The sequence below is a fragment of the Sardina pilchardus genome, chromosome 5 (genome assembly GCF_963854185.1).
Source record: "Sardina pilchardus chromosome 5, fSarPil1.1, whole genome shotgun sequence".
NCBI lineage: Eukaryota > Metazoa > Chordata > Actinopteri > Clupeiformes > Clupeidae > Sardina > Sardina pilchardus.
The window spans coordinates 34,979,437-35,002,160 of record NC_084998.1 but is presented as its reverse complement, the minus strand read 5'-3'; the positions used below and the strand labels follow the sequence as shown (position 1 = coordinate 35,002,160).

General features: G+C 39.9%; 1 protein-coding gene across 1 annotated transcript in view; it reads right to left on the bottom strand.

Moving 5' to 3' along the window:
- The window catches only part of ubr1 (ubiquitin protein ligase E3 component n-recognin 1), a 144,131-nt gene that overhangs the window by 69,742 nt on the left and 51,665 nt on the right, over positions 1-22,724 (bottom strand). Inside the window, exons 21-25 of the mRNA XM_062537372.1 lie at positions 18,117-18,241; positions 16,921-16,973; positions 11,512-11,614; positions 11,322-11,370; positions 10,860-11,014 (exon numbers count right to left, since the gene is read on the bottom strand). Of these exons, the coding sequence (XP_062393356.1) occupies positions 10,860-11,014; positions 11,322-11,370; positions 11,512-11,614; positions 16,921-16,973; positions 18,117-18,241 (485 nt within the window). The remainder of the gene's footprint in view (positions 1-10,859; positions 11,015-11,321; positions 11,371-11,511; positions 11,615-16,920; positions 16,974-18,116; positions 18,242-22,724) is intronic.

Here is a 22,724-nt window from a genome sequence, read left to right as displayed (position 1 = left end):
AAAACTAAAATGTATCTGTTTCATGACAAATTATAATGTATCTATGTTTGGTATCGTTTTTAATGTCTCAACGCGAGAAGTAAGAGGGTCTCAGTGGTACAATTGTAAAATAAGTGTAAATATGTTTTCTGGTGATCTAAGCGAAAATTACCAGTGTTGAATGGGAAACCTCCCATTCCCCCTTTTGTAATGATAAGATATACCCTGCGGAGAGCCAAGGTCTGTTACAATAGTCATAGAGTCTATATGTTAATTTCTAAGGTGGAACCAAGCCAACATGCCTCCTGTGTCTAGATGGATATTTAAGAAAGAACAAAGGTGACTCTTCAGATGCTTGCTTACCAAGATCTCCACCTGGTGTGTTGTCAAACTAAGAGTCTGGCTAGCAGCACTCTTGAGTTTGGTTTTAGGATTGGAACCTCTGTTTAAATAGAGTTCCACTTCTTTAGTTAATTCTACATCAGGTATGATATCTTGAACTTTATTTTAGGTTAATTGTTTAATTCTTTTGCTACTTTATTATTGTCTGTACCTTTATTGATTGTTTTAGAAAGATTACAATAAATGTAATATTAATTGGTAACCAGTAATGTTCTTTTCTTGAGAATTGAAGTTCTAAGCAAGGTCTTTGTTTAATCAGATATCATAACAGTGAATAGATTCTCAGATAAACTAAGCGGCTTGTGCGGGCTGGTCAAACTCAAGGAGTCACTGTGCTGGTTTCAGTTTGCCTCAAGCTGGTAGGCCTCTGAGTGCTAAAGTCAGGCCTGACCTGATCCAGACAAACTAGCCTAGAAGTCACTGACTGGACAATGGTAAACTGCACAGGGGTGCCAAAGTCAATGTACTGTTGATATCAGGTTGGATCTCATTTGTGATTAAGCAAAATAGGCCTTGCAGAGAGAGAAGTCAAAAAATACTTAGTATTTATTGTAGACAGATATTTCATAGTCATCAACAGTGTGACTATAGCTTTCATCTTATGGAGTCAGATGATCAAATAAATTAAACTTGTTCAACATAACCTCATTGAAGCACCGGACAAAGACACGTATTTAAGTGGGAAAACATATTGTTGTATATTATTCCTGCTTACAGTATGGTGTATTTTGCAGAGGTGTGGACTCGAGTCATGTGACTTGGACTCGAGTCAGACTCGAGTCATGAATTTGATGACTTTAGACTCGACTTGACAAAATATAAAAAGACTTGCAACTCGACTTGGACTTTAACATCAATGACTCGGACTTTCACTTGGACTTGCGCCTATTGACTTGTAAAGACTTGCTACTTCCCATTAAAAAAACGAAAGACAAAAAGATAAAATGTAGACACGGACTGATCTATCTATATTTATGTGTGTGCGCCTGTGCGTGAGACAATGCGCGTATTCGGCACAAAATCCAATCAAATCACTGACTGTAGCCTAGATTGTTTTGATTCGACAGCGGCCAACCACGCGGAACAAGCTAGACAACACGCAGGGCCAGACAACGGACGTGAATGCGCCAGCAAAATGATACCTACGATTATTTCGTTAATTCGTTTGCCTACAAAAAAATACGTGGAGACCAACAAGAAACGAATGACTGTGTAGAACTTGTTAAATTCCTCCCAGCTTCATCCTAGCCTGCTTTTGACATATGCCTGGTAGGCTAGGCTACTATGAAACTGGTAGCCTACCCTAGGCCTACTGATTCTGTTGTCTAATTGATGGATTTAACCACGATTAGGCTTTTAAAAGGTGGAACATTTTCACCTCAAACGTGCGCTGCCTGTATCATATAGCCACTGCGTCTTTTTGTGTACATTCACATTAAATCCATTCCACTACTAACATTATCAGGAGGAGAATAGGCTACCATAACGTTTTATTTTGAGCACTGGTTGTTATTCATTGGATACATATCAAACTCCATGTCTGGTAGAGTAGGCTAAGTTAAGCACCCACCCAATTAAACATGACCAAGGAATCATAGAAGTTAACATTGCAAGATATTTTCTATGACATCAGAAACATTTTCTTTACCTTGTCAGTTTTTTGAACATTCATTTTATTTAATGAAAACATATATCCTTGAACTATGGGTGACTATTTTTCTAACCGAATGAAACCTAATTACGTTCACGTACTTCTTAAAGTGACAGGCACTCAATTAGACCTACACACCACCCTGTAATATCATTAAAGACAAGTGTAATCAATATGAAGTATTCAAATTACTGAATATTTTTAGCTATAAGTAATTATGCAGATCCTAAAATACTATAAATTGTTAACAAAATATGTCAAGTTTATGAATTCAAAATATGAAATAGACACAAGACACACCATTTTCTGTGTGTGTGGACTGAAGGTTTGAGCAGAGACTAGGATTGCCACTGCTGTGAGTTATCTGTATACCCCTTATGGCAATACGGTTTTGCCTACATTTTTGTAATGTAATAAACATGGTCACACGTTATAAAACTATTTCAGCTTGTGTAGGCCTATCAGTGGTTTCTTAACAAATTGAACACATATTTTAACACATAGGGCCTATATTTCATTGAGAATGTGCTAGAGATACCATTTGACATTTCTGCTAGACAGATTTGCATCTCAATCTCTCCAGCACACACAAATTCAATTGACAAAATAACTGTTTCACTCGATTTTTAAAAAGACTCGAAAGGACTCGAAAGTCAGACTGTAGGACTTGGGACTTGACTTGAGACTTGTTGGCCTTTGACTTGGACTTGACTCGGGACTTGCCTGTCTTGACTCGGGACTTGACTCGGGACTTGAGGGCAATGAATTGAGACTAACTTGTGACTTGCCAAACAATGACTTTGTCCCACCTCTGGTATTTTGTGTGGTGTACTGTGTTGGTTTTTGCCCAACACAGCGTTTGGAGTTCAGTGCAAAAAAAAAACATCTGGAATATTCTGCTACCATGTGGAAAAAGGTTTTAAGGTCAAATGAGATTTGGAGACTAAGGGTGTTTCTCAAAGTCAAGAGCTCGTCCTTGATAGAATGCTTTCTCTCGAGTCGAGTGCTAGAGAGACAAGGCTACACACCTTCCCAGTACCCTCTCCAGCCGTCAAGATCACATGCAATGGAACAGCCTAGCGAGTGTGGAAGTGCACGTCAATTGTGCACGGTTCCGGCTGCACGCTTAATTTGAACCATGGAAATTGTGCTGCTTTTACAGGAGTTCCGACAACTGCAGCTGCACTTTCCTCTAAATAAACCTTTTGGAGTAGCCTACAGTATCACATATCACAATCCGTAGTTTATAATTATGTTAGTGTCAATGGAAAGTTATACCAGTAATTGGCAACAGCAACGGTAATGTTAAACTTCTACAAAGTTCGCATTGGGCGAAGTTCTGAGATAAATTAATAACGTCTATCACAACTTATTCATGCACATTGACATATGCATTTATGATGAATATGCACAATAACTGGATATAAATGCCTGAGCAAATATACGATGGCATTAACAAAACACTTGATAAATCATATTTAGCCTACATTAACACGCACTGCTTCTTTGCATCTACTTTCCATCTCCCTCTCTTTTTTTTTTTTTTAAACCGCACCGTCAGAAAAATTCTAATTGCTCATACGGATACAAAGGATTGTGGGTTATTTCTTCACTCCGAGGATCCATCGATGCATCCTCCAAAATTCTCCGAAATTCTCAGAACGAAGGACTCAGTACTTGCTAGAATTTGAAAGCATCCTTGACTTTGGAACAGTGCTTGACGAGATTTGATGACGTAACGTCCTTGAAAAAGTGGCTTGGAAGGACCAATCCTTGACTTTGAGAAATACCCAAAGATTGAACTTTTTGGACTGAACTCCAGGTAGTGATCGAATTACCATACGGCCCGGTAGTGCCCAGCCCCCTTAGTTCTGGCCAGGGCACTACTAGTTCTGCTCGAAATGACTGTCTGAGGGGGCCAACCAGGCAGAATGTCGAGGAGTATCGGGACTTTAAAATGCAAGGGGCAAGGATTCTCTGCGCTTAATGACATCGACGACAAAGCCCGAAATCGTTTACGTAAAGTGTGTCAAAACACACACCCATTCGTCTCTGTTACATTGCTCCATGATTATTAGCTGCAATGAGATGAGACCTTTATTGCACGAAAGAGCAGAAGCAGGGCTTTCCAACGAGACTAGACACTTGTCTGTACGATCAAGTATGAAAATAAAAAAAAAATCATGAAGTTAAATCAAAGTATATCATATTTACAGTCTATATTGCTCTGCGTTCACGCATGCATCCATTACTCTCGCTTGAATCACTTGAACCCGGCATCGCACAGACATGCTACACATATCAAATGAAAGAGGAGAAACTTAGATTTCCATTGATACCAAATACATCGATCCTTTTGTGTTACAAAAACAGTCGAAGTGACAAACAAATAATAATGTCATATAGCTTATGCTACCATTACTCTCGTTTGATTTACTCGTATGAACCCACAATTAAGAGTCATTGCATGAGAAAACCAGGCAGAGGTGGGAAGATGGGGGTCGGCCAAATCGGCTCATACTTTGTATATGTGATAAGTATGTGGAACTATGAACAGCCATATACTTAAAACCCTCCAGCTGTTTTTTGTTATGGAGTTCTGGGACCCCTTTCAGAGACCCTCAAAAATGCAACAATTCATGGCTGAAAATGACTGAAATTGCCATTTCTACCCTGATTATCCTGATAAAGATATGAACATAAGCTTTATATTTCCATAGAGCCTAGGTAGCATAGTTTTAAAGACCAAAAGGTGCACCGAGGGGTTATCTACACCACCGAAAGCAGAATTTTCCTCCCTCTAAATTTCAGTCATTTTAAAGAAGCATTATCTCGTATTGGCAGTGGCTTTGGTGGATGGTTTTACTGTTGCTGGAGAAAGGAACATCTACTGATTCAAAAACAGTTGTCGTCTAATTGGGCCACACATAATGTGTGCCGTGCCAGGAGGGTCTTTAGCAGGATTTGTCGTGTTTTGGCCTATGATAAACCATATTCAGATCGCCATCACATGGCCATACCATGGCATTACATCACAAACAGATGTAATGCCAGATGTTTGCGATGTAATGGCATGGTATGGCCACTCGGTGGCGATCTGAATAGTCTAGTTTCAAATGTATGACAACCAAGAAGAACAATGCATGCAGAGGTCTGCACTCTTTGAGTGCTTTTCTAGTTAATTAAAGCTTTCTTTAACAATTTGTCATACAGTGACACAAAAATTGACCATAAATTACCCTATAGTGAGATATTATTACCTGGTTTATTATACTCCAAAACCCGAAAAACCCCGGTAAAGACCCTCCTGGCACGGCGCACATTATGTGTGGCCCAATTAGACGACAATTGTTTTTGAATCAGAAGATGTTCCTCTGTCCAGCAACAGTAAAACCATCCACCAAAGCCACTGCGAATGTGAGATAATGCCTCCTAAAAATGACCAATTTTAGAGGGATGAAAATTCTGCTTTCAGTGGTGCAGATAACCCCCTTGTGCATCTTTTGGTCTTTAAAACTATTCTACCTAAGCTCTATGGAAACATAAAGCTCATGTTCATATCTTTATCAGGATAATCAGGGTAGAAATGGCAATTTCAGTCATTTTCAGCCATGAATTGTTGGATTTTTGAGGTTCTCTGAGAGGGGCCCCAGAACTCCACAACAAAAAAGAGTTCGAGGGTTTTAAGTATATGGCTGTTCATAGTTCCACATACTTATCACATATACAAAGTATGAGCCGATTTGGCCGACTCCCATCTTCCTACCTCCTGCTGGTTTTGCCTGGTTTTCTCGTGCAATGACTCTTAAAACGATATGGCACGCATACCAGATGAAAGGGGAGACACAGAGCTATCCACAGATACCAAATACAACCTTCTAGGTCATAAAACAGACGAAGTGACAGCAAAATAATAACCTCATTTAGCTCCACTTACTCCATGTTTTTGTGTGGCATAATAGCTTATGTTCATTATCATTATCAGAACACCAAACACAGTACACCACCCAAAACACACCATACCTACTGTGAAGCATGGTGGGGGCAACATTATGTTGTGGGGATGTTTATCTTCAGTGGGGACTGGGCAATCGGTCAGGATAGAAGGGAAAATGGATGCTGCCAAGTACACCCAAATTCCGTTGAAATTCTAGCTTTCAAGGGGTAACTAGCCCTTCCCCTTAACCCAACCCCATGATCCAAAAGAGAATTGGGATACTCCTTCCTCTCACGTGAACGCGCAAAATAAAGGGGAAGTCGCCTCAGATCCTGGTGAACTTCTACCGCTGAACCATCGAGAGCATCCTCAACAACTGACTGACTTGTATGACAGTACGGTATGGCAACTGCTCTGCCTCCAACCGAAAGCATTGCAAAAGGGTGGTGGAAACTACCCAACGCATCATCGGTTCCTCACTTCCGTCCATCGAGGCCATCCAGCAAGCGATGCTTGCGTTAGGTGCACAGCATCATGAAAGACTGTTCTCACCCCAACCACAAACTGTTCACCCCACTCCCATCTGGCCTTACAGGTCGCTACCCTAGAATAATAAGGTTCTATCTGACATTTTTGTCAAAATTGAGTTATTTACATATTCTTACTCTGGTAGAAGTTGTGAACATTATTTAAGATGTTTTTTAGAAATAAAATTAATTTTGGGTGTTTTATTCAGAAAACAAAAAGGTTCTATCTACAAAGTTACACTCAGACTTGGAATTATAAGGTTCTATCTATGTGGCCCAATCATCTTTTGGAATGTTTACAGAAGGACCAATCAAATACTGTCTCTTTACGGTGCCAGGACTTTTCCACCCCAGTATTTAGCAGATCTAAAGCCAAAGCCTGATCTACCCGCAATTTAAGAGTTTGTGATTTCATCGATGAACTAAATAAGAACAGGTGAGTGCTCTTCTTAAAACTGCTTTAATTTCTGTTCTAGTTGAGGAAATTGTAATTCCTGTTCAGTATAGAGAGCCGAAGTCCCGCCCTTCTACTTCCGGTCTATGGGACCTATTTTTCGATTTTTAATGCATGGGAGTCAATGGAGAGATAACAATTATTTTTTGGTCCCATTCGAGTTGGACCGTGCATTTCACATATGATGTGTGGGAATTTAAAAGATAATTTTCCACATTAATAAAGTTCTGTTTTTCGTTAGACTTTAAAAGTTATGTAAGTTTTGTGCGAATCCGTTCAGTGGACTACATCTCTTGTCTCAAGCGATGCACGTCACCAACTAGCAAACGAGAGGCTGGCTAGTTAGCTAGCTACCATGCTAGTTAACGGTTACATCTTGCTGCCAGCTAAGTCACTTAACAGCAGTGTTTGTACAGTCTATGAATGAAATACAACTTATCTGGTGTGTTTAATCCTCTGACTCATGATATTTTCATCGGCAAGGGGGAAGCTCAAATAAGACCTGTTGCTGGCGCCCGTGGCTGTGAATTGGTCTAACGTCACTAACGCGACTGATGTGTATGTAGTCGTTGGAAACACGATCTTTCATAATGTTGTAATTCACTAGTTACAACATACTTTTCAAATGTCTTTACATGAAAAATTGTCATTAAAATTGACAAACATCATATGGGTAATTCAAGGCACAAGACAATCGGGACCAGAAAATAATTTATATTTCTCCATTGACTGCAATTAAAAAAAAATCCAAAGATAGGTCCCATGGAGGCAAACGGAAGGGGCGGGACTTCGGCTCTCTATTAGAAGCTAGCTGAGGAGATAGCAGTGCTACTCATTGCCAAAATAGCTAGGCTATAATACCAGGCTATTGATAGAGTGCTAATGTTAATTTAGTAGCTTATCTGTAATTTAGCCATCATTTTAAAGCAAGCCTCAACCTAAAATGGGATTTTGTTGAAATAATATCTTTCTTTATCATGCTTTTGGATTCTTCTGACGAGAACTCTTAAAAATAGCTCATGCTAATGTTAGCTAATGTTAGCTAGCGTCAGCTATCAGTAACTAATATGATACAAATCAAGTTGGAAATGAAGTTTATGTTTGCCAAGGAGATGATTGGATATGACTGAATTTCCATGTGCAATTGCTTTATAGCTTTTGGATTTTGCTGAGGACATATTTAAGCACTTTGGTGTAATGCTGCTGCTTTTAAATGTGCTATATTATACATTGACTTGACATGAGTATATTTTATACTAGCTAGCGCCAGCCATAACAAATCTATTTTGAACTGATGTTTGCCAAGATTTTGTTTGGATTTGACTGTATTTGTTGCTGTAATGGTGTTGTAATGTGTTTGTAGAGGAAGGGGGAGAGGGGATGAAAAGAAAGATCACCTGCAGGAGGGACTGAAGCAAGTAAAAAGGTAACCTTTTTCTCTGTGTGTGTGTACGTGTGTGCGTGCGTGCGTGCTTGTGTGTGCGTGTGTGTGTGTGTGTGTGTGTGTGTGTGGGGGGGGGGGGGGGGGTATACATGGGCCTAAAAATACTTTATTGTTATGCTTTCTATTGTGCTACATTATTACAACAATGGTATAATCAGAAATGTTCCTACAGGTTGGTATTGTTGAGCATTTCTGTGATGGTGCCGGACGAGGTAAGACCTGTGGAGGAGGAGTTGAGGACCCTAAAAGAGGAGTTGTGGTCTGTAGACAATTGTTTTGATATGATCCTTATTGATATGAGGAAATTATTGTTCAATAAGCCTTAATGTTAGATTGTCAACATGAGCTAGTTGTGTGTTGATGAATAAGTGAACAGTATGTGATGAAGGCTAAGTGAATATAGTGATACTACTGTATGTATATATTTTATTGCATTAGATCATTCTTATTGCAAGTAACAGCATCTGAAATGAGCTCCATTTTAAGTAACCAGTCTTGGGTTTGAAATACTTTGTTGATAAGCAAACCATTTTTGATCAGTTTTTATCTCAATGAGTACTCGTGTCCTTCTGGCAGGGCTATGTCTCCTGGCTATGTGTAATGTTGTATGACACAGTTTACATTTAAATTGTTAAAATATGATCTGATAAACTATCAAAATAAAGACTGATTTTAAATATTCATTCAACTTGTTTTGCTTTTCTATTGAAAATGCTTGAAAGATGAAAGTAAAATGATGCACTGGATAAATAGTGTGTTATAGCAGTAAGTGCATAAATGCATGCCAATTTAAAATATTATTAATAAAAATACACTTTTTATTACATAAACCAAACATTCCAACAGTATTTATAAGTAAACTGTTAGAATACATCAATAATCATTGTTCCTGTTTCTGTTTTTGAAGATAGAACCTTATAATTCCAAGGCGGCTGTAAGTGTTTAGAGCTACAAGGTTCTATCTACATTGACCTGTTTCAAAAACCCTAATTTACAATTCATGTAGAATTTTGATATCTCAGATGTAGAATACATGTATGGTGTATGTAACTCTGGTGCTATAAAGAAATCTGCTCCATTTGTCAGTTTTGCTATTTGCAATGCTAAAACTTTAAACCTCAATATCTCAAAACTGACCTGAACGCAGATAGAACCTTATTATTCTGAGGTAGCGAGGTCTCTCTGCACCCTAACTAGGGATGGCGAAAACTACAAATTTTCTTGACCGACCACCGAGGCTCATTAGCCGGTTGAAACCGGTTAACCGATTCGTTTAAAATAAATTAATGCTATTTGAAATAACAGCCACGCAATTTCCCAACTCTCATCTCTCTGTCCCCCGCTCATACAACTGACCCAAGGCAGATGGGTTGGGCCCTTGAGTCGTGGATCTGTCTGAGGTTTCTTCCTATATGTATCTCCAATTCTAGGGAGTTTTTCCTTGTCCCTGTTACTCATGGGCTCTCTTTGAATGTCTAACACTCTGTAAAGCGCCATGAGACATGTGTAATGTTTTGGCGCTCTATAAGCGAAATTAAATTGAAATTAAATTGAAATACCCGGCGCCGCCCTTTCATTGACGTCACTTTTTTAAATCCTACAGCGCCAAACATGAGTCCTGCAAACCAAGGAGCTTGTAAGTGGAGGAAAAATGGTTCCTTCGCTCCGAAAATGGTTTGGGTAGGCCTACAAGGTCTAGCGTTAGAAGCTCATTTGAAGCTGAAATGGCCGCGGCTCACTTATGAAAATGACAGCTCTGAAGAGACGCAGCTTAGGTTGAGGAAGTGCTAACAATAATAACGAAAGATGATCATTACCTTATATGTTACCATTGATGACCCTTCCTGAAATGTAGATGTACTGTCTTTCCAAATCTAAGCCCATCTTATGCGGAAAGTTGCCTAGACTGCTACATGATAAAACCAATGGATAAAACAGCACTTCCAGATTGCAAAAGACGCACCGGCCACTGCTGTGACCTCGTGCCAAATGTTTTTATTGGTTTATTACGTAGCCTAGCCTACAAGCAGGCGTTATGAAAAATTGAGTGTGAAGGATAATTTGTTAACTTCACACAAAAAAGATCTTCTTGGAATGAGATGGCTAGCTGTATTAGCGCTTAGTCCACTGTCTTTAGCCTAATTTAAAGATGCCTCTTTTTTTTTTTTAACCGACTAGCGACAACTTTGGTCGGTTAACGTGGATCCGGTCAACCATCGGTCAAACAGTCACCGGTTAACATCCCTAACCCTAACCAGCAGATTCAGAGGAAGCTTCGTCCCTGTGGCTAACACCCAACTAAACTATAGCTCTGCACCACAGTGACAACCAACCAACTAAGGCTGAGGGAAACAATCTTTCAGGAGCTAAGTTTTTAGAGGTTGAATTTGTAATTGCCAGCCATCTTGTAATCAAGTACAAATATTGCACAAACACTGTCTTCTACTGATGCAAAAAGTACACACCCTTTGAATCATGGCTTCAGTCCAGAGAGGGGCATGGTCCTCGACAACTCTCTGGAGGATGTGTCTGAGCACATGGATAAACACATCACAGCTTAGGAGACACACCACAGTGGAAAAGGCTTCAGTGAATGCAGGAGGTACAGGGGGTCTCAACGCTGAATACGGAAACACAAGAAGATAAGCACATTAAAAACTGGCACTCCAAATTTAACATACAATTCAATATATACCCTGTGGGTTTAGAAGCAATAATCACGTGTACTTCATATTTATTTATTTATGTGTGGCTAGTCTGCCTTTCTATCTGATCCAAGTCATGGCATTTCTTACTGACGGATCTTCTTACTGAAGATTTTCTGTGCTTTCATTGTGCAGCTAGTGACTGTTGTATTTAAGAGACATCTTCCATCTGACATCTTCCATCTTACATCATTACATCAACATCTGACTGTTACGATTTACCTTTATCATTTCCTTCCTGAACTCTTCTCTTCTTCTGTGTGTCTTCAGCCTTGGGAAAAAAATTACATAGACACTGTTTCTGAGTGTGCATAGACCATATATATATATATATATATATATATATATATATATATATATATATATATATATCTGTATACCAGCTATTTCTAGTAATCTCAAAAATCATCACCTTGCTGAATTGAGACTTGGTGTAATGATAGAAGAAGGGGTTGAACTCGTGTAGACATTCCTTTTTCACCTCATACAGTCCATGCCCTGATACCCCCGGTTTCCTGAGTCAGGGGGAAAACTCTCTTTACGAAATTTGGACTTAATCCCATATAAGTAACTTCATCACTTTGAAACGCAATACATTAAATGCATTTTATAATGTAATAAATGCAGTTAAGTAAATAGATATTTATATTCTAAAGGCTGCCATATGGCTAGCCAAAAGGGCTTCAGTGTAATCCATGCTAACAATCTACCATAACAACAATCTAGTAACCATCTCAATTGCCCTAGCAACTGTTACCATAATGTCAACCTAGCAACCTCCTTAGCAATCAACATGATTACTCTAGTAACTATCATAGCAACCACCATATCAACACTAGCAATACCACAGCAACCATGACAATTACCCTAGCAACCATCCGTATCTATCGGTGACTGAAGCAATGAGAGTAGCCAAATCCTCTGCTGTCATTAGTGTTAATCCTGATAGATTTATCCGCTGCCTTTGATACTGATAACCATGCTATTCTCCTTTCTATGCTATTTGGATAGAGCAGGAAGATTCTCAATATTTTTTACACCTCCTTTATTGAAAGTATACTGACTTTTTCATCAATCTGCTGGTTTCACTCTCTATCGATCAAAAACAAGAAACACCTCCAGAGCATTGTACACACATGCTCTAAAATCATTGGCCACCCTCTTCAGTCTCTGACGTCACTGCACGACAAGGCAACCCAAGAAAAGCCAACTCCATCTTAGAAGACTCTACCCATGTCTTACAGAGTTTTTGAATGGCTGCCCTCTGGCAGGCGTCTGCACTGTCCTCTTGCTAGGACCAACAGGAGGAAGGCTACTTTTAATTTTGAGGCTATTCACCTTCTGAACTCAAATATGCTCCCAGCCCCCTCCTCCTCTCTCTCCTGGTACTAGGAGACTGGGACCCACAGACACACACACCCCTGTCTGTCCTGTTCTCCCTTTTTGTCTTGTCTTTTATGTCTTATATGTTGTGCATCTTACGTCACTATGCCTGCATGGAGAAATTGTCCCTCGGGGATAAATAAAGTTTTTTTAATTGAATTGAATTGAATTGAACTTAGCCTGGGTGTTCCCATGCTGCCTTGCACATGATTTGTTGCTAGGTTACGGGGACGCTGGCGAGACACGCCGCTCCGTCTGGCATCATGTTTTTGTTTGTTTTTATGTCACTGTCATAATTTTATGTTTTATTCTGTTCGTTTTTTTGTAGTTATTTGTCTAGTTAAATGTTTTCACTCTTAGTTTACGTTATTTTCGATAGTCTTGTGCTTTTTGTTAGTCTTCATTTTGCTGCTTATCTACAACTTGGCTGATGCCATGAACGTTTGGCATGAACTGCTGACGACGGCTAGCTTTTGCCTTGGGCCTCTCATCCTCCATCCGTGAGCGGCGCTGCACTTTCAGACTGGTCAGGAGAGCTGAGGTCCGGCTACCAACTGCGGGCGATGTGCTACTACCGCTGAGCTACTGCTGGCCTGCTGCCTGGAGTCTGGATCGAGCTAACATCAGCTAACATCAGAGGCTAAAGGCAAACTGTCGCTGTCGGGGTCCACTGAGTTGCTGATCTGCAGGATCACCCAAGACTGTTCGACTGACTGTTCTGTGCTTATGCTGCTCTCCAGCCGGCCTGCCTAGCGCCGTTGAACCCGCCGGATTAAGTTACGCGGCATCAATGCCGTGGGACTTTGGATGCAGTCAATTGGACTAAATTAACGTGGACTTTTCTGTTGTTGTTTGTTTTTTATTTATTATATATCTGACTTTGTTTATCTGTCTACGCCACTCCGTTCGGCACTGTCTATGTCTTTGTGAAGCGCTTTGGGTTTTACTCTGTGCACGTTAAATGCACTATATAAATAAAATGACTTGACTTGACTTGACTTGATTTGATTCTGAGTAGTGCTGTGTGATACTACGGTATATATCGTTGTACGACAGAAAAATGTCTATAGTACGATACAGTCCTCTACCGTTTATATCGTAATTTTAACTTGTGTGGCTGTGACTGCTCAGACAATTTAACTGCAGGTGCGTTGCCGCTTCTGGCAGCGGGCAACGTAAACTTAATTTAGCCTACTGACTCGGGATGGGTGGCCAGGCAAATGAATGCTGCAGGCAGCTAATAGTAAAATTAAACTTTTTTGACGTCGGCATAAACTAGTGTTGCACGGTGCACCGATACAACAAAAGTATTGCAATACCCTGAAATTGAAAATGTCACAACACCTAATGTTAGCCTACTTTACAATACGTTTAAGAATGACTGTGTTCTTCTGAAGAAGCGGTGCACGCAAGGCAGGTCTCCCCTAGCCTGTGGCTGTGCGTCTTTCCCCCCCTCACACACACGGGTATGCGCAGCAGTGCTATTAACAGCGAGACATGCTGCTAGTTTAAGTGATGCTATTGTAACACACAAGTATAGGATAATATCAAGTTGATTTGCTCACTTGCATCTCTCAAATGTGTGTTGCTAACCAATCTAGGCTATTTAGGCTTACTATTGGGTTTAACGTCATTATTTTCGCTCACGTATTTCTTAAAGTGACAGGCACTTAATTACACCTACTGTACACAACCTACTGTAATTTATTTTTATTTTTTTTGAAATTATAAGAAAAATTTGCATTAATGTGTGGATGTAAATATATAACTTTAAGTAGAAATTCTATATTGGGATATATATCGTTATCGTGGTATAGAATTGTCTATATCGGGATATAACTTTTTGTCCATATCGCACAGCACTAATTCTGAGCCTGGAAACTCCGCCCTAATTTTTGCCTCAGATAGGGGACCAACCACAGAACAGGGGGGGGGAAGCAAGACGTTGATGAGCTATGCACAGACACATTTCACAGACATCTGTGGTGCCCAATGAACGGATTTGGGCATTCTTTCTAATACGACAACGATTGGTTGCCAGACCACGTCTCATTGAGAGGTGGCAGGCTCTAGCTAGACTAATCTGAACTGGGAATTTCTGGGAAAGCTCAAAGGGATATTCCGCCCTTTTTGGAAATACCTCCCCTCGAGCAAAACAATCGGTATCTACCTTTTTCCCGTTCATCCAGCCATTCTGTGAGTCTGGCGATACAACTTTTAGCTTCAGTCTAGCATAGATCATAGCTTCTCGCCTGCTAGCGTCATGCTTAAAAGTGACTTCAGAAATGTTGGGTAATTTTCCCATTTGAAACATGTCTCTTCTAAAGTTAGAAAGTGCAATAAGACCAACTGAAAATGAAAACTGGCGCTTTTCTAGGCTCATTTGACATGGAACTACACACTCATCTGGCGTTATGATCAAGGGAAGTTGCAAACGTACCAGTGCATTAATTTTCATGCACTGGTAAATTCCTTGCATTTCAAGCTGGTATTTACATTTGTATTTACATTATTGTTATTATTAGGCATTATTTTGTTAAGTTTAGGCTGGCCAACTTGAAATCTGTTCACTGTTGATGTTAACAATTGTAAGGTTCCCTTTGGACAAAAGCATCTACTAAATTCATAAACCATAACCTTTAAGGGAGTCGACTAGCCTAATTTTAAAATGCATGGAACTTATTTTTTCCAAGTCTCACCTTGTTTTTGCCAATATAGCCGACTCTCTGTTAATCAACTTATCAATTATGTTTTCAAACATTTTGAACATGTTAACTTCTGAAAATAGACCCTAGGTTGTTTTTGCTCTGGAATATCTATCTATTAATGCAAGGAGCGTCTGTCTGTCTGTGTGTGGCACGCATAACTCTCGAACCACTCATCCGACTGAGCTAAATTTTGACACGTCTTGCTAATGACATGCGTGAGTGCAGTGCAAAGTTTGGTCGTTTTTGGACAAAAAATGACTAAGATATCGTTAAATTAAGCAAAATGCAACTCTACCGCAATCCCACAATTCCCCCGCTCTCCACACGCTAGCCACTCCCCCACTCTGGCTTACTCCAGCATAGAAAAAAAAAGCACATTTCGCTGACAAACTCACATGTTGCCATTCATGGAAATGATGATGTCTCACTAGCCTGGCTAACGCCTACCACTTCTCAAGTGAGACGTGGTCTGGCAACCAGACGTTCATTTTCTCGTATTTGAAAAAATGCCGAGATCCGTTCATTGGGCGCCACGGATGTCTATCAAATACGCATAGCTCATCCAACACGTCGAACGAGGACGCATGCCAAGCCCCCTGGTGTCAATATCGGAAGCCAAAGGTGCCCCCGCGCGTTCATATGCAACGCGAAGGGCTGCCATTGACATCAGTGTAAATCCTTTGGCGTCGAATGTAGACGCAAGAAGGCAACGGAAACTTCTTGGATGTTCTGTGATTGGTTACCAACATCAGGCGAAAATGTGGGTGTTAGTGTCCAGACTGCCTTGGCAACGTGAAAGAAATCACCGCGCAAGGCAGGATGGAACACCCAGGCTAATGTCTCACGTAACCAACGGACCGTTTCAAGATGTTCATGTTGGATAAACATGCTGAGTCCGACACACATGCACCCATGTTGGTAAGCAGGCTGTAACAGTCACATTGCATAGGCTAGGCTACTCATCAACAACTGCGGTTGCCTAGCACTTCTGTTGCCTGATCAGGCCGACACACAGGTCGGTAGGTTCTAGCATTCTGTTAAAATTTGCATTTAAAACAGCGGCTCTTGACTTCATCTGGACATCGGCTACGGGCATAACATTCATTCAAACATCACTCCAAGTTCATAGCACTGGCATATGGCCATGGTCATGGGGTTAACTTTAGGCTATAATTTCCCAACAACAGCAAAAACGCACGGGTATGTAGGCTAATGTGTCTAATATTGCCATTAGCTGCAACTCGAAGGCCTTTCCCCTTCACTTTTTTACTTAAGACAGTAAAAAGCTCTAACTGCACGGGCCTGATTCTACATCATCACCATGACATCTAACATGATCTACCTGCATCAACGTCATTGGGTAACATGTTTCTTGGAAAACATTGTTTGCACGGGCACTGCCCTAGTTCATTTAACTCAGAAGAACTGTGACTTCTCAACATACATTTTAGCCTGTTCCCTGTGGAGCAGACGGTTACAGCACCAGTGCCACATTTAGGTCCAGCTGCCTGCAGAGTCCTGGTTTCAAACCTGGCCTGCAGTCATTCCCCATCCTATTCTCTCTCTGTCTCACGTGTTTCCTGTCACTCCTCCCTTGTCTTTTCAGTGGGCTCTAATAAGGGTCTCAACAAATGTTCTCATGTAAATATGACTTCTGTTCAATAAATATGTGTGTTTGTTTGGTATTTATCTTTTTGGAATGTACAGTATACACATTTTTAGAAACATACTTGAAAGTGGCAACTTTTGGGATAACCGTCTCCAGGCCAGTCTCATGGCTTTCCTAAATGAGGTAAATTTACACAGATTAAATATGTGCACAGTAGCAACCCTCAGATAGAGGAATACATTCAATACATACATACATTATTTGCATTACAAATAGGGGTGCGCAATTCAGAAAACGTCACTTTTTAATATCAATATCAATTTTTAGGCTCAAGATTCAATTCAAAACGATATTCTGTATATGGTTACTTTCCCCATATGAGTACACTAGACATACAATTTAAAAGAAAATAAACACAACAAATTAAATACTATTCAGTAGGGGTGCACTGATCCGATATTAGGATCAGATATCAGCTCCGATATTGACAAAATCGCTGGATTGGGGATTGGAAAAATGAGCAGATCCATAGGCAAATCTGAATTCAACTTAAATCGGATCGGTGCATCTCTACTATTCAATGTCAGCTTTGAGTAAGATTTATTTTTTACATTCTACCATTCATAAGGACGAGTACACTATTGATTATAGGCCTGCTTGATGATAATATATGGCCTTCCCCCTTGAATCAAACCCATTTGCTTTCACGTTCAATTAAACCCCTTGCCATTGCTCTGCTCATTTTTCCAATCCCCAATCCAGCGATTTTGTCTAACTTTGCCGTTTGCGCCGACTAAGCTACCTCAGAGCTCTGGGCTACCTCTGCTGTACTCAGTTTTTTATTATGTCAAGTAAAGAGTTCCCAGGCATCACAAGCCTTATATAGACGCAGCACCATCTATTTGAATGGTGAGCTGAACTCATTTCAGTATAGTTTTAGTTTATAAAGAGGGAAGAAAATATGAATAGATTTTTTTTAATTATATGAATCTATTTTGAATACAGTAGGTAGATCTGGAATTGCAATTCGAATGTGACTCGATTTTTTGCACACCCCTAATTACAAACTTTACATGGAATGTTACCTTAATAGGTAGCTGTTAGGCTTCATAATCAGATAACGATTAGATAATCTCTTCACAGAGAATACTATGTATTCATTGACGAAACAGGTTATCGCATTTCAGACAATAGGATTGTATGACATAGGGTTTTTTTTTTTTTTTTTTTTGCTATGTTCACAGCTGATCATGTAGAGTGACTGCCAAGACCTGCACCTTAACATTTCTGGTGACTTAACAGAAACAAGAGGCTCACATTTTCTGGAAGGTTCTTGATGAGGCTGCTATGCGCCATAGGCTGGATACACAGCAGATGAATCACCTCCCTCATTGTAACATCCTCTCTTGTCACGTTACTGATGCCTGGAACATACCGCTCCCCTGCACAACAACCATTCAGGGAAGAATGTAAATTACAGTACTTGCCACAGTAACACATACTGACCAAATAAGTCAACAATGTTGTGACCATACAACTAAAGTAAGTTTTTACGGTGATTGTGTGAGAAAAACTGAGATAACGCAAATAAAGAAAAAACTTTTGGAATATGGCAGTACTGCTTTGATCATCATGCAGAACCATTCTGCAGGTAAGACAAATGGGGCCAATGGAATACAACAGGCTCGAACTTACGGTGCCTGCTGCACTCTAGAGATCAGTCTGGGCCAAAAGAACTTGCAGATGAAACAGCGGAAAAATGTGAGCGGTAGCAGTGTCTGTCCTTACAGCGGGAAAGTAGTTAGGGCAAGCGATAAAGCAGTTGCTTGTGACTTTTTTTTAATATCTTTGTTGACATAAAAATGTAGAAATATCGTTTCACAAGCATGAGTAAATCTGACATTTTCATGGTGTGCAATACGTGTATGAATGAAATGTGTCGTGTGAATGTTATTGATTGTCTGGAGGAGACGGCGACAATACATTGTGTTCTGGCAGCAGCTTGCCTGATGCAAGCAATGACTGACAAAAATAGCAATGGCTATTTTGATCGGAAAGGGGCTCTGACATCTCTCAAGCTACTTCTAAGTAGTGATGGGCAGTAACGCGTTAGAAGTAATGTGTTGCTGTAATCCGATTTTTTTTTTTTTACTAACGAGTAAAGGGATTAAAATTGTAAAATCAGTACTTATATTACCGTTACTATCCCTGCAAGCAGGCTGCGTTACTGCGTTACTAAACCATGATGAGTATAGCGGCGCGACGTATTGCGAGAGATGTAAACAACAGACATGTGTATCAGCAAGACAATGGAGAGAGCATGACCATCCTGCATTTAATAGCCTACATGAGTTGGGGTTTTCCTCAACTTATCCCATAGTTCTTCGACTCCTTTTACTTAGTCTTTACTCCACTTTCATTTAATTTGATTTTGAGGACTTGCTTTCGCCTATAGCTTTCACACTGGACTGATGCTTCAACTCAAATGTCTTTTCAAATTCGAAATTGAGGTCATTGACATTCAAACTTATTTTTGGCGGACATAAAGATTAGGTTTGTACCATCGGAGTCTGCGAAACAATGAGTAAATTGTCCGTATATAATAGGTAGAGCCAGTATCATCTCTGAAGTCGCTTTCAGACATAACCTCCAGAGTAGCCTATGAGGTTTGCCAAACGGTGGTCCGACCCTTTCGGGTGATTCAGATATGATAACCTGCGGACATTATACTGACCTATGTGTGAACGACATACACGCACATTACAGAATCTCCGTGTGCTTGAGGGACGGGTGGCGCAGAATATATGCGGCCACTGTTGGAGCGTGACATGCAGACAATTTGAGCATTGCAGCATAGATAACATGCAGTTCATAGATAACAGAAAAATAAATGTGTTCAGTGAATGCTCTTTTTAACTCGTTTATGCACAACACTGCATTTGAAAGAATAGGCCTAGCATTAAACTGAAGCATTAGGCTGAAAGGTTTATTGCTTTATAGCATATTCAGGTACAGCTAGTGTGTTTTGGAAAGGTGGCCTAGCATTAAACTGAAGCATTAGGCTGAAAGGTTTATTGCTTTATAGCATATTCAGGTACAGCTAGTGTGTTTTGGAAAGGTAACCAAGCAAAGTAATTAGTAAAGTTACTAATTACTTTTGAAAATATGTAATCAGTAAAGTAACTGTATTACTTTCTTGGATAAGTAATCAGTAACAAATTACTTATTCCAAGTAATTTCACCAACACTGCTTCTAAGGCTGTGTATGTTTACTCTACCGGCACGATAGCAGACACGGAGTGTGTACCGTATCAAAATAAAAGTTCAAATAAAAGAAAAACAATTTTCGCCAGACTTCATCAACTATGACTCCTGTCAACTGTTTCCTCAGCCCACAACTGTTTAAAAATAAAAGTTCTCACTAAAATAATTCACCTTTCATAGTTTAACAATTTAAACTATGAAACTATTTAACTGTTCAGCCATTCCAACTGTTCTGGCTTTCTTTCCAATCATATTCTAAAGTATTCAGACAAAATTCTTCTTTGTGGTGATTTTAGTTTCCATGTTGATGACTCAAGAAATGTTTATGCTATTGATTTTGTTACCACTGTTACCTCTTAATTTCACTCAGTATGTGTGTGGGCCAACGCATAACCGAGGCTATACACTGGACCTTGTTTTTACCATGGGTGTAGAAATATCCTGTCAATTGCCTGGATATGACTATTTCTTACCACAAATGTTAGTTGTGAACCATCTACTATTGGATAATATCTCACCCCGCTCCTCCCATACTGTAAAATTGACAGCCGTAAATCATCACAGCTGTTAGGCTAATGTGTTCATTGAATAACATCTGATAGAGAAAACAAACCATTTTGTGGAATGATGCATCATTGTATGACATTTGCAGCGATGGCACACAACAATCTCTGGTGGCCTATATAATAAGTGACATCATACTCGCCACGCTCAGTCTACAGCTGATCAAAATAAAGCCTTGATATAAGGCTATATGTTAAGCTTATTGAAGAACTTGTTGCGACGATGTGACCTCAAAACAGTATTTGGTAGCATAAGAGACATGTCACTGTCTGTGTGGCATTCTGAAACGTTGTTAAATTCGGGACCATTAGAATATCGCTCGTTTCAATTTGGGACCTTGCAGTGAATAGACAGATTTTGCAATAACACACCAACAAACATGGGTATACAGTGGTACCCATGTTTGTTGGTGTGTTATTGCAAAATCTGCGGAATCATTTTATGCAAGCAAACTGCATACAGGGAATATTTATTGTTGACATCAGACATGATAATCATCCAAAAAAAAATTCTAGAGCAACTTGATACTCTAAACTTTAAATCTCAGAAGGACTTCTAGAAGTCAGATGAAGACTTCTTTACAGCACAGAGTAACAGATATTATCTGTTGAGTGTTAAAGGAATTATCCGGAGTAAAATGCACTTTAGATCAATTTACGGATGATTGGGAGTACATACGTTGAGTTGATCAAATCATGCAATTCTGATGTGTTTTGAGAAGATTTTACCGTTTTTAGCCAAAACTCGTTAGCCTGGAAGTGAACCGAGCATGTCCTTTCACCGCTACAAAACGCTATTTTTTTTTACCTCTTCTACAGTTCCAAACAACATTACACTTACGTGGTAGTGAGTAGAGGGTCCCTAAAGCCAAACCGAAGTATCCCCAGGTCTTTATGTGGTCGGATAGAGTCCAGAATGAATTACATCGAGTCAGTACCTTTCCGGAAATGTTGCTGAAATGCTCCCCAGCTGCAGCAGCGACATTTCCGGAAAGGTACTGGCTTGATGGATTGATTGATGAAAGGACATGCCTGGGTCACTTCCAGGCTAACGAGTTTTGGCTAAAAACGGTAAAATCGAACTCTCTCAAAACACATCCGAATAACATAGTTTGATGTCAACTCAACGTATGTACTCACAATCATCCGTAAATGTGCATTTTACTCCGGATAATGGCCCTCATTTATCAACAGAGCATAGAAACCAGCGTATATCTGAGCGCAGAAATCATCTTACAACGAGGCTCACGTGTGATTCATCAAACTTTCGTATCACTCGAATTCTAGCGTAAGAATAAACGTGTGTTGATAAATGTGGCGGCTGGAAACAGGCGTAATTTAAATATCACGCCTCTATATATGCTCGTTTTAATGGCCTCGCCCCTAGAATTTACAACATGAAGGTGCATTATACGTCCAAAAGAGATCATTAGTCTCGAGCCGCAGTGACGTCCAGCTGAACTTTGCTAATTTTGACAGCTAGAAGCTGCATCAAGGAAGGCGGGAAACTAGAGCGATTTAAGCGCAACAGACTTTATTTTCGCAGAGAGAACGCATCATACTATAAATACATTCATTACAAAACCATATGACACTGAAATTTGCCCTTTGAAAATAATTTCTAATATATAATTCATAAATGTTTGCCAAAGAGAAAGTATAATCATCTCCTATGGCTATTCTAAGGCATCAAATGTGTCAATATAATATGCTACATTACAGCAAATAGGCTGCACATGTACAGGAAAGGTGTTATGTCCGAGATAGTCCATCAATTCAACTTTCTAATGCACCGCCGATTTACTGCTGCGCGTTGCTATGCCGCCTGAAAAACTTGCGTACACGAGTTGAGATTAGACGTGAGATTTGAGCGTAGCCACCGATCACGTTCACATTGATAAATGCCATACTTTGAGTGGAAACAAGCGTACGCCTGTTTTACGCCTGTTTTTGGACGTACGCACGTTTCATAAATGAGGGCCAACACCTTTAAATATGTGTAGAGTAGATGTATTCATTATCTCATGTGATCTGCCCCATTTCAAATATTCAATTTGAATTCAATTAAATTCAAATAGGAAATAAGTGTTCTCACTCC